Here is a 12,628-nt window from a genome sequence, read left to right on the forward strand (position 1 = left end):
AGCCATCTGTCACAAAGGGAGAACCAATTACTAATAGTTTGGACTTGCAGTTAGAATGAGAGAACAAAATAGATCTGTGTAGAATCCTTATTAGAGTTTACGTGTATGTGTGTGTGTGTGTGTATGTGTGTGTGTGTGTGTATGTGTGTGCATGCAAATATGCATGCCTCCCTATGTGACTGAATGGGAGAAAGAAAGGGAAACTCCGGAAGCTCACTTTGTGTTTTATTTAAGTCTTTTGTACTTTCCGTGTTCCTTTGGCTAACACTTGCTAACTTCAATCTCATTTTGTCAACTCAGGATCAGGGTGTACACTCAGTCATACATCACTCTTCCCTTCCTTCTCATCCCAGCCTCCCAGGTCTCCTGGGAACATTATCATGGGTCCTGGCAGTGTTTGCAGCCTTTAGAAGGTAGTATGGAGGGTTGCCATCGATAACATGAACTGCTGCTAGGAGTGCCAGCTGCTGGAGGCCACCCCAAACAATGAGAAGTGATACAAGCAATCTTGAGCGCACCCATAGCAAAATATAAAAAAATAAGCAGAAGCACACATATGTACACACACGCACACACAGACATATACACACAGACACACTAAGACACACACATATACACACAGAGACACAGGCATACACACAGACACAGACATATGTACACACAGAGACACATGTACACACTGACACATAGAAATATATATGAAATAAAACAGTAACTTTAGTGTCTTTACTGTTCCTGGCCAAAACGAAGGAAGATGAATGCACATTTCACCACTAAGCAGTTTGCATATGTTAAGTCATTTGATTCTTACAAAGACTCTACAGAGAAGGTATCAGCATCTTCATTTTAAAGATTAGAAAAGAGGCCCCAGTATAATCAGGTAGTTCGAGGTGACTGAGCTGGCAAGCAGGAAAGCCAGCCTGGGAAGCTCATTCATTCGCCATGACTTGTGCTGGTCACCCCTTCATTGGAAGGCCTGTGTTCACTACAGTGCACTAGGGGTCATTCTTATGTAGCCAGAAACAAGTCTACAGTTGCAGTCACTACAGCTCCTGTCAGGTGGCATCGCCACTGAGAGGCCCCAAGGCTGGCCCATGGATCATGTTTACGGAGCCAGTTAGACCATGACTTCAGACTTTCCTGGGCCATGAAGCCTGCACTGCCTGGCCGGGTGACTCCCTGTAATACAGTCTGACTCTATCTCTTGATGTTTGACTTCTGACAGCTTTGAAGCCTCACTCTTCCCTCCTCTGCCCCACATCTGAGCAAGCTGATAAAACTCAAGAGCTTCCTTTTCTGGTACCCGCAGGAGTTTCAACCCGTACAAGGCCCAGTCTGCATGTGAGAACCCACTTCCTACAACCATAAAAACTCCATGCCAATTTCCTTTCCAAAAGCTTTCTCAAGCCAGTTTTGGACCTGCCTAGGATCCACTAAGCTTGACCCAGAAAACCTCACTGTGTTAAGTGACACTTTTTCAGGCCCTCTTGGTGTGTGAGTCATGCCAGCAACCTTGGCATCAGAACAACCAAATTTTGGGTGGGAGTCCATCCCACTTTGGCAGGGCACCACAACACTCTTGAATCAATTCATGCTAACAATGAAATGAAATACTTTCATGACCTTTAGAGAAACTCTCAAAGTTATAGTCTTCAAAAAAGAGAAAACTCATGGTCTTCAAAAAAGGACAATATATGATGGTGGTATGTGATCCCCCAGTCAGAAATCTGTCCTTAATTTTGCATGGCCATTTTTTTTTCTATTAAAAATAGAGAATGACTAAGTTAACATCTGTTTGGGACAGGAGTCACATAACTTTAATGCATTTTTAGGTCAATTTAACTGTTGGTATTTTTTCACATTTAACATTTTTCTCAGATGGACAGTATTTCTCTATATCTAAACTTCGGCACTGCTGACATTTCGGGCTGGGTGATTCTCTTTGAGGACTGCCCTGCACTTTCTGGGATGTTTTGCAGCATCCCTGATTTCTACGAGTGATACCCACAGCCTCCTCCAGCTGGGACAACCAAAGATGTCTCCAGATGTCAAATGTACCTTGGGACAAAATGACACCTGGTTGAGAACCATTGCTCTATATTCATTCCACAAAGAAACAGCACTTTCCTGATAAGCATGAGCATGGACCATGCTCCCTGCAGTCACAGGGGAAGAGAGATGAAAAATATAAAAAGCCATGAAGCTATGTATATCCCAATGCAAGCAAGCAAAATCTATAATAAATTGCAATTATATCTTCAAATCTCTCTTTCCACTCTTAAACTAATTTAGACTCATCCCCAGAATTGCTTACATGCCATAAAGACGACTCGTTATAGTTTACAAAATCTTTTTTAAAAAATTGACTACTCAGTTCCTTATATGCAAATGCTTGTCCCTTGTTTCAAAAAGTTAGATTTGGCTGCAGCGACCACTGTGATTTTCCAAAAATACCGCACAGCACAATATATGCACTTTATGTATTCCAAAAACACACAGCATGTTAACAGTTGTTTACATGATGGACATGGACAAGAGTCTCCTTAATGGAACACATATCCACATTTAATCCACTACTCCTTTGTAAATAGCGCCAAACACGTGGTTATAACACAAAACCAAGTTAGTGCCTAGAATCCTTATCCTATCAATGAGTTCTTCAGGAAGGCCAGGTCATAGCTTATACTGACTATAATAATTTTATTGTAATTTGAGGAGATAACAATTGATACTTAGTATGTCTTTAGGATTTAGGGGCAGAGAACACTCCCAGAACCGGAATCAGGAAGAGAAAGACAAATCAAATTCCAAGTATGGCATTTGACAATCCAGCCTCTATTGATAACTAGCATACACTATTGGTCCTCCGTTCCTCGGTATTCAAATACTAAAAGCGAAGAATGCATGAACAGGCCTGCTAATCAATTACACGAAACATGCTATGTTTTAGTCGTAAATATAGATCTAAATTTTAAAAGCGTAACTTCAGTTCTCCCAATTCCTTTCCCCGCCAACATTAAGAAGATCCGAGGGCTTATGAATTCGACACCAATCATTTCAGAATCCAAGGAGCACTTACCTCGGCTTTAATTTTGTTGTCTCCAAAACAGAGGTGTTGCAAGTAGGCTGCCGCGTTAGACTGGACGGAGGGGAACTGGTGCTGCAGCATCTGAATCACTTCCGGCAGTTCCGGGTCTCTCCATCCAAACTCTCTGAACAAAAGGAAAGAACAGGGGAGAATATGAGAGAGAAATCCTACCACACTGTTAACACACGGTTAGCTTATGTATGAAATGTACCTGAGTTTATAAGAAAATATTTCACAGATGACTGTTCTGGTTTTCTTACATGCAGACCCATTTAAGAGGATTTGGAAGAGATTTCCTAGAGTAAATAGTTTTCTTTTTCTTTTATTTTTTTTATTTTTTTTGAGACGGAGTCTCACTCTGTCGCCAGGCTGGAATGCAGTGGTGTGATCTTGGCTCACTGCAACCTCCGCCTCCCAGGAGCTTCACGCCATTCTCCTGCCTCAGCCTCCTGAGTAGCTGAGACTACAGGTGCCCGCCACCATGCCCAGCTAACTTTTCATATTTTTAGTAGAGACGGGGTTTCACTGCGTTAGCCAGGATAGTCTCGATCTCCTGACCTCGTGATCCGCCCGCCTCAGCCTCCCACAGTGCTGGGATTACAGGCGTCAGCCATCGTGCCTGGCCTAGTAAATAGTTTTCAAGTGCAAACATGTGCATACTACATATATTGATTATATAGATTATATATACAGATCAATCTATCAACTGAAGTTACATGTTAATGAAGATTATGAAAAATAATCTAAAATAGCATATGATTTTAATATACACATTTTCATTTAAGCTTAAGTGAATTATTCATTTATTTATTTTTAACTTTTTTAAGAGATGGGGTCTTACTGTGTCACCCAGGCTAGAGTGCAGTGGTGTAATTATAGTTCCCTACAGCCTCAAACTCCTGGGCTCAAGCCATCCTCCCACTTCAGCCTCCCAATTAGCTAGGGTTACAGGCGTGTGTCACCATGTCCATCTTAAATGGATCAGGTTTAGAGGTCATATCTATTTTAACATATTGTTTCAATAGTCTGATTCAGGCACAGGATTAAGCTAAATTATCAGACAAGAGAAAACAGAATTGGATGAGTCCAATCCAAACGTTGTGACAGCAGCCAATGTTTATATCATTATTATTTTTATTACTGTTGTTATTTTCACAATCTCTTCTTTAAAAATAGACAGGGGCCCTATACAATTCTCTGGGGATAAAAATATAATAACATAATGACTTTATAAAAGGAAATTATTTATTTAAAAAGCTAGGCTTATTTGCAGAATGTTAATACATTTTATGCATTGCACATTTTCCTGTCTCCTCCTTTTTACATCTGAGCTACTCCAAAAAGCTGGTTGTCATCTTAAGCAATATGCTCTAAAATATTTAAGTCCATTCTAAAACATTATCTTGATTGTACTGTCATACAAAGAAATATTCTTTTATTAAATCTCTCCACTCAACCAGTTAGACCATGCTGCTAACAGGACCAACTGTATGAATTCTATCCCTGCAGCAGGGAACCAATTTTTAACAGAGAAATAAAATAGCAACCTCCAAGACTACAGGTAAAAACTTGACCCCACAAGCCACCAAAGGGCACTATTTATCCAAAGGACAGGCTAGAAGAGAAATGAGCCAGTTTTGCAACCACCTCTAATCCTCATGAAACAACTCAAAAGCATACATCCCATCGATGCCAGGTCGGTGCTGTCATCTGGGAAAAGAAGACATGAAAAATGGGATAGAGAAGCAACAGACAAAGGTTAAAAGTGTTCTCAAAGATTTTAACCTCTTCTCTTTATCTTTCCTTTATCACAACTGGTAGAGGTTGTCAGGCAAACCTCGAAACATGTTGGTGCTTCCTTTACAGCAAGTGAATCCAATATGAACTAGAATACCTCTTGAAGTGGCTTAGTTTTTATTGGAAGGATAAAGCATTCTGTTTAATGTGCATTTAGCATTTTATAAATTTACATACAGCCAGACAGATTATATATATATACACACACAGACACACATACTCAGAAAGACATACAGTATAATAATGCATGTGTCAAGAAACCTACTCAAGTGATTGCTGATAATGAACAAACTGTTGAATCCTTCTTGGCTATGAGATCACAGTAGAAAACATAGAATTAAAAATGTAAAGCCTGTTTTTTTTAAAAATTAATTTCTTTTGTTTTGTAATTCTAAACCACGTCTGCAACGCTCAGATAGCACAGTCCTTCTTATAAGAGTAGCCCTCTAGAATTATATTCTTTATGCAAATTAAATCAAAATCTACTAAATACCTGTTAATTAAAATTAGACGTGTAAAGACACTGGATGGCTAAGATGAATTCAGGTAAAACTATGCTTTCGGAAAGTGATTAATAAATAATTCATTTCAATCTATTTTATTAACCAGTCAGTAATTGCTCTATTAGGCAACGGCTTACATGGCATATGCCAAATACACCTTTTGAACAAGAACTCTAGGGAAGAGACTTAGAGGCTCTTTGCACACATGCATGCACCTGTGCACACGTACTTGCACACACCCTCCCCAAACTCAGACAGGATGGATGAACATTCCAAAGACTCATGAGTGCAGAAGGGATCCACGTCCCTCACACTAGGTCAAAAGAAAGGCTGTTGCCAGCTCTGCCCTGTCCCCACCCCAAAACCTCTGGAATCCCAAGCATCCCTTCCCTCCCCACTTCTGCTCTCCCAGACCTCTTTACTTACCTTCACTCTGCTGATCTGCAAATATCCTCCCACCTCCCAATCACCACTCTTCCCACCTGAGGCATTTAAACACGCAGACACGCACACGTGATTGTGCCACTTTCCTGCTCCACACCCCACAATGGCTCCCACTGTTCTTGAGAGTCTAAGACACTCCCATGACCTTGGAGGCCTTGCTGGGCTTACACACTCCTGCCTCGCTGGCTCCTGCTTGGCCCTGGCCTGCCTCTGCTCCTGTTCTCCTGTCACCTGGCCTGCCTGGCCTAGTGGCCTCTCACTCAAATGCGGGGCCTCAGGCTCTTTACGACTTCCTCAGGGAATCCCGTCCCAACTCCTATCCACGCAATGCCCAGTGGAGGATGACACAGTCATGCTGTGGGCCATGAGGTGACCATCTCTCACTTCACTCTGGTAGGCTCTGAGGCCAGGGCCACAACTCTGTTGGTCATCTTTATCAGCTGGCTCCTACAGTTCTCCCTGACATCAGATGGACTCCACATAAATGCGTTTTGAAAGAATGAAGGTGCCAAGGAATGAAGAAAGGGCTTGGACAGAGACAGTGTTTCCACAGTTCTACTGGTGACTCTCAGAAGAGCAAGAGTCATTTCTAGATTAGACACCCAACACACACACGCCCACCCAACACATACACACCCAACACACACACACCCAACACACACACACCCAACACACACACACACTCAGCACACACACCCCAACCCACACACACCCAACACACACATACACTCAGCACACACCCCCAACCCACACACACCCAACACACACATACACTCAGCACACACCCCCAACCCACACACACCCAACACACACATACACTCAGCAGACATCCTCAACACATATCCAACACACACAGACACTCAGCAGACACCCTCCACACACACCCAACACACACACCCAACACACATACACTCAGCACACACACCCCCAACACACACATACACACACACTGAGCACACACACCCACAACACACATCCAACACGTACACTCAGCACACACACCCCAACCCACACACACTCAACCCACACATACGGTCAGCACACACACCCCAACACACACATACCCAACACTCCCTGAGCACACACAACACACACACACACAAACACACATACACACACCCACATCATGTACACACACTCAACACACACACCCAACACACACCCAACACACACACTCCTAACACACATGCACACACACACCAAACACACACCCAACAACCAACACACATGCACCCAATACACACACCCAACATGCTCACATACACCGACACACACAGAGGAGTCCCTCTCCATGCTGCTAACCTAAGCAGCCTTCTCTATGCCTCTATCGCATCTCACAACTCTATGGCTTAGACTCACCAGTGGCTTCCCACTGCGCTTAGGCAACAATCTGTGAGGGTGACATGAAGGTGCAACATTTATGGGGGGCAACTCTGGGGCACAGTGAAAGGGGGTGAGGGAGAAAAAGCCCAGATCACAAAGCCAGACAAGACTGGAAGGTGAAAGTAAGTTAGTGTTCAAATCCTCTGGCCTTAAACCAGCTTCCCAGAAATTGGGTTGGAGTTGATTGTGTCTCCAGGCAGTTGACTTCTGGTTTATTCTAATTGGCAGTCCCTCAGGACTCAGTCACTGCAGCAGTTATCCACTAAGAAAAGACTAATCTTTTCAAATGTTCTCCTCAATTTCACAAAATAGATGCTAAAAGAGTACCCTCCAGGAGAAAGTCTGGGGGAATGATTTATCTCCAAGGCTCTTTTTCTATAACAGTTTCGTTTCGCTTAGATGAGATTCTGTTTGGTTTTCTTTTTGCTGATCATGGAGATATACCCCAGAGAAATAGCAGCAGGCCCGGAGAAAATAAGTCTGTCCGAATCATTTTGGCCAGAATTCACTGTATAGTATGGTTTCTTCACATAAGGTCTTAACCCTTAAGGACAAAGAGGATCTTGTAAGACAAAAAAGTTCTGGAAAGAACAAATATCAGAGGAAGGAACACACCAAGGTGTGAAGTCACAGGAGGGGTTATTTGGGAAAGGTGAGCGATTCAGCATGTCTGGGGCATAGCTGTGAAGGGGATGGGGGCCTCCAGAGAGGAGGGCTGTCTAGGAACAGGGGGAGTTGGAGCAGGGGCTGGAAAGCAAGTTTGAGATGAGATCATGAAAGATCATTCATTCAAATACAAAAAAATCTGGACCTGGTCTATGGATAGTATTGTGAAAAAGAAATCAAGTAAGATTTGTTTAGAATTATAGAACAGGAAGAATAATAATCTCCAGTAATAATGTGAGCACAAACTAAAAGTCAGTTGTCAAGGTTCTCTGCTCCCACACTTTAATGTTCTAAAGCTTAATGAACATTGTGTGGTTTATTTTCATCTTACAGAAGAGGCAACTTAAGGTGTTACTGAACTTAAGTGATGAAGCTGGAATAAAATGCTAGTTGTCTCCTTTCAAATTCATAAATGTAGCCATGAAACTATGTTGCCTGCTATAATCATTCTCTTGAAATAATGTCTAAAACAGTGATTTTATTTAAAGACAACGTCTAAAGAATAAATAACGTCTAAAAGTGTCCCTCCAAGGACATTTGGCAAAGCCTGAAGACAGTATTGGTTGTCACCTGAGGAAGGCGCTGCTGGCATCCAGTGGGTAGAGGCCAGGGAAGGAGCCAACCTCAGGCAGTGCACAGGACAGGCCCCACAACAAAGAATTATTGGTCCCCAAATGCCACAAGAGCCCGAGTTGAGAAGCTCTGGTCTCAACATGTACTGTATTTGACCAGTTTTGTTGGGCAAGGATGTTGTAAATCTTTCCCTCCTTGACTGTTGTTCTAGAATAAGCACAGGATTTGGCATCAGAATACCTGTCAAGAAGTTCAGAATTTGAGCATCTGGCTCTGTCCCTTTTATCCCATAAATACAGGACAGTCCCTCAGACCTTGCTGGCCTTAGTTTCCATGGATCAATATATAAAGAATAATACCACCTATTTTACTGCATTTCTCTTAAAATGCCAAAATACAATAATATATACGAAAGTGCTTGATAAACTACTAACAGCTACATATTTTCTAGTAATTTTTACTTTAAGACTGCCAAAAGGGATACATTTCTCTTTAAAATCTACGTAATACCACTTAAAGTTTTATAAACCTTACAACCTTTCACTGATGTGTATCCATTTAGATATTATACTTATTTGCAGAACTCTAAATGTAAAGGGGGACACTGCTTTGGCTAGTAGTAAAATTTGCCCTTTCAAAACAATTTCCTTTCTTCCTAACTCCCCTTGGGAGGCAGTGTGCTACAGTGGGAAATGGTCTTTGGATGCAACCAGACCTAGTTGGAATCCTGCTCCACCATTAACTGTCTCTGCAGCCTTGGGCTTGGGTCTGAGTCTTGCTGGCTGGCAGGGAGGTGCTCACTGTGTAGATGAATATCGAGTCCATCTGTCCCACTGAGATACAAATTCCTACCTGGGAGTATTACTGGGATGATCAGAAATAATATATGTGAACCCCTTAGAGCAGTTGCTGGCACCCAGCTTGGGCTCTCCAGAAATGTCAGGTATTGTATGTAACTAAGAACAGGAGAAATGAGAACCCTCTACAATTTCCCACAGTAGCCAAACTCGTAACTCTCATTTGTGACTGGGCTTCACTTTAGAAATGTTAATGGAACTGGGGATATGCAAATGTAACCTTTTCTCCATTAAAACTTGTCACACAGGCCCACAATATTGTGACTAAATCCTCACTCTTACATGGACTATCTGAGTTGTTAAAATCACAACGCTGAGCACAGCTAAGCAGCCAACAGTTCATGACTATGTTCATCAGTTCATGACTGTTCTGCTGGTACGGAAACCAAAAAGTTGATGCATTGTCACAATGTCTTATCAAGTTTCCCCATTGGAAAGAGTTCCAGGACAACTAGAATCCTCACAATTTCAAACTATTTTCAGTAAAGCTTTATGGTGGCGGACATGGCTCACTTTGATTGCAATCTAAACTATTTCCATCGAGGGCAGGGCTGTGTGGACATTATTAAAATGGATGATAATTTTAATCCTTTAGAAACTCTAAACTCAAAATGTTTTGAAGACCGTACCGATTTTGACTTTCATATTTGGAGTCATGAGGAAGTCGGCGATTTTGTTTTTCATTTGGTCTTGTTGATGTAGTTGGGAAGGGTGCAGGGGTGATGGTCATAAGAAAGTTAGATAGATTCTTTAAAGAACAAAATGGAGATATTTACATTCTTGTTGACCAAAGAGAACTTATTCTACAATTAACATACAAAAGTATTCATATCTTAATTCTCATTCTTGGATAGTTTGTAACCAAAAACAAAAAGCTGCCCTATACAATTTTTTTTTTTTTTTTTGAGACAGTCTCACTCTGTTGCCCACACTGGAGTGCAGTGGCATGATCTTGGCTCACTGCAAACTCCGCCTCCTGAGTTCAAGTGATTCTCCTGCCTCAGCCTCCCCAGTAGCTGGGATTACAGGCACCCACCACCACACCTGGCTAATTTTTGTATTTTTAGTAGAGACAAGGGTTCGCCATATTGGCCAGACTGGTCTTGAACTCCCGACCTCAAGTGATCCACCCACCTTGCCTCCCTAAGTGCGGCGATTACAGGCATGAACCATGGCCCCCGGCCTGCCCTATACAATTAATCACATGTTTTCAAAACGCCAACTTGGCTTTTATATAAACAACAACACTAGAATTATGACTATCTGGAAAGCAAGCTCAATGGTTATACCATTTTTAAGGAAGAAATGGCCTTCTCCAAGCATATGCTAAGAAAAATTAATTCCCCAAACTGTATCATAAACATTTATTCATTCAACCAGGATTTCTGGTCCTGGCCTCATGATGGAGCAGCCACAGATCTCCCCTGGAGATGTGCTCAGCTCGTGGGGAACCAGAAGGTGCTCTGGGACCACCCAGCCAGCAGCTACTTCCTCCAATCAGATATTCTCTTTTCATATGAAAGTTGTATTATTAATTACACCCACGTTTCCACAAAAGATTGAGGCAACTCAAACAAACTGCATATGAGATAAGATGGTAACACGGAAATGAAAAATCAAGCACACAAAAGAGAATTCAAATGTTATAAACAAAGGGTCAGCATTCATGCCTAATTTGCATCAAATTTGATTCTTTCCTTACCAGTAGCCCTGACAACAGGAGAGAAATGAACAAAGGCGAGAAGGGGCTATTCCTGTTCGTTCAGTGAAAGGACAGAATCCCCACTGGGAAATTAGGGGGCAGGGATCTGAGACCTTTTCTACCTGCCCCTATACCTGCCCCTATATTTGTGATAAAGACTCTGGTTAGGACACTAGGAAAGACTGAAGAGTAGCCCCCAACGTTGTCCAGGTCCTAGTCCCTGGAACCTGCTAACACTGACTTCTATGACCAAATGAGATGGGAGATGATTCTTGGTTATCCGGTGGGCCCTAAATGCCATCATAAGTGTCCAAAGAAGAGGGAGACAGAGGGAGACTGTAACAGTGACGCACGAGGCCATGCTGCTGTGTTGAACATGGAGGAGGGGGCCACAAGCCAAGGGGTGCAAGGAATGCAGCTCTACAAGCTGAAAAACGCCAGGACAGTTTTCCCTAGAACCTCTAAAGGGAGCCTGGCAGTACAGATACCTTGACTGCAACACAATGAACTTGATGTTGGACTTCTGGCCTCCAGAACTGTACAAGAATAAATGTGTGTTGTTTTAAGCCATCAGTTTTGTGTTCATCTGTATTAGCAGCAGCAGGAATCTAATACAGAAGCCCATCTGACCCCAGGACATGGGCCTTTTAAGCCTGGAAAGAGACCACCCCACTAGGGCAAGAAGGCGAGAGAGGCCAAGAAGCACCACCTCTGATTCCAATTTGGAGAGTCTTCGATGTGACTTTTGATTATGAGGCCAACTCTTCCATTGATTTACTCTGACTTTCTGACCACCTCTCGTTCATCTAAGAGTTGGAAATGCAATTTCCCTGAGCTTCAGCTTATTTCAGCAGGGCCCAGTAGCTTTCACCTCTTGCCATGTTCCTGCAGGCTGGCTACCTGCCTGCTTTGTCTAATGATTCAGTCAGGAACCCTCTCACTTCTCCAACCAACGTTTAATGGCCACTGTGTGTTTGTCTAATGGAATACAGCATTGAATGGAGCAAAAGTTCCTATTCTTGGGGAGCTGACTTTCGATTGGTCACTGGTCATTAAAATTATTAAAAGAGCAGAATGTATTATTTGTCAGATAGTGATACATGTGTAGTGGGTTGAAGAGTGTCTCCCAGAATTCATGTCCTCCTGGAACCTTGGAACGTGACCTTATTTGGAAATAGGGTCTTTGCAGATGTAATTGAGGTAAGGATGGAAATGAGATCAGACTGGATTGGGGTGGTCCCTGAGTCAAAAGAGAGTGTCCTCATAAGAGACAAAGGAAGACACAGACACAGAGAGAGGCAATGTGAAGATGAAGGCAGGGGCTGGAGTGATGCAGCCACAAGCCCAGGGACACCAAGGATTCCGGGCACCCCCAGAAGCAAGAAGAGAGGCAGGACTCTCTCTCAGTGCCTCTGGAGAGATGCTACACTGCTCACACTGTGATTTTGGTCTTCAGGCCTCCTGAACGCTGGCAGAATCAATTTCTGTTGTTTTGGGCCACCTAGTTGGTGGTGCTGTGTTATGGCCACCACCAAGAAACTCATACAAGTGGGATGGGAAAATAAAGCCAAGTAGAGATAGGGACAGGACAGTCTGTGTGTCGGTTGGTGGGTGG

The 12,628-nt window shown here is 42.8% G+C and overlaps 1 protein-coding gene across 4 annotated transcripts in view; it reads right to left on the reverse strand.

Annotated features, from left to right (window-relative positions):
- CTNND2 (catenin delta 2) overlaps nt 1–12,628 on the reverse strand; it is a 942,360-nt gene that overhangs the window by 264,701 nt on the left and 665,031 nt on the right. For all 4 annotated transcript variants that reach the window (XM_033178807.1, XM_033178804.1, XM_033178806.1 and 1 more), the window contains exon 10: nt 3,080–3,212. In XM_033178807.1, the coding sequence (XP_033034698.1) occupies nt 3,080–3,212 (133 nt within the window). The remainder of the gene's footprint in view (nt 1–3,079; nt 3,213–12,628) is intronic.

This window comes from Trachypithecus francoisi, unplaced genomic scaffold, assembly GCF_009764315.1.
Source record: "Trachypithecus francoisi isolate TF-2019V2 unplaced genomic scaffold, Tfra_2.0 Lachesis_group2, whole genome shotgun sequence".
NCBI classification, from domain to species: domain Eukaryota; kingdom Metazoa; phylum Chordata; class Mammalia; order Primates; family Cercopithecidae; genus Trachypithecus; species Trachypithecus francoisi.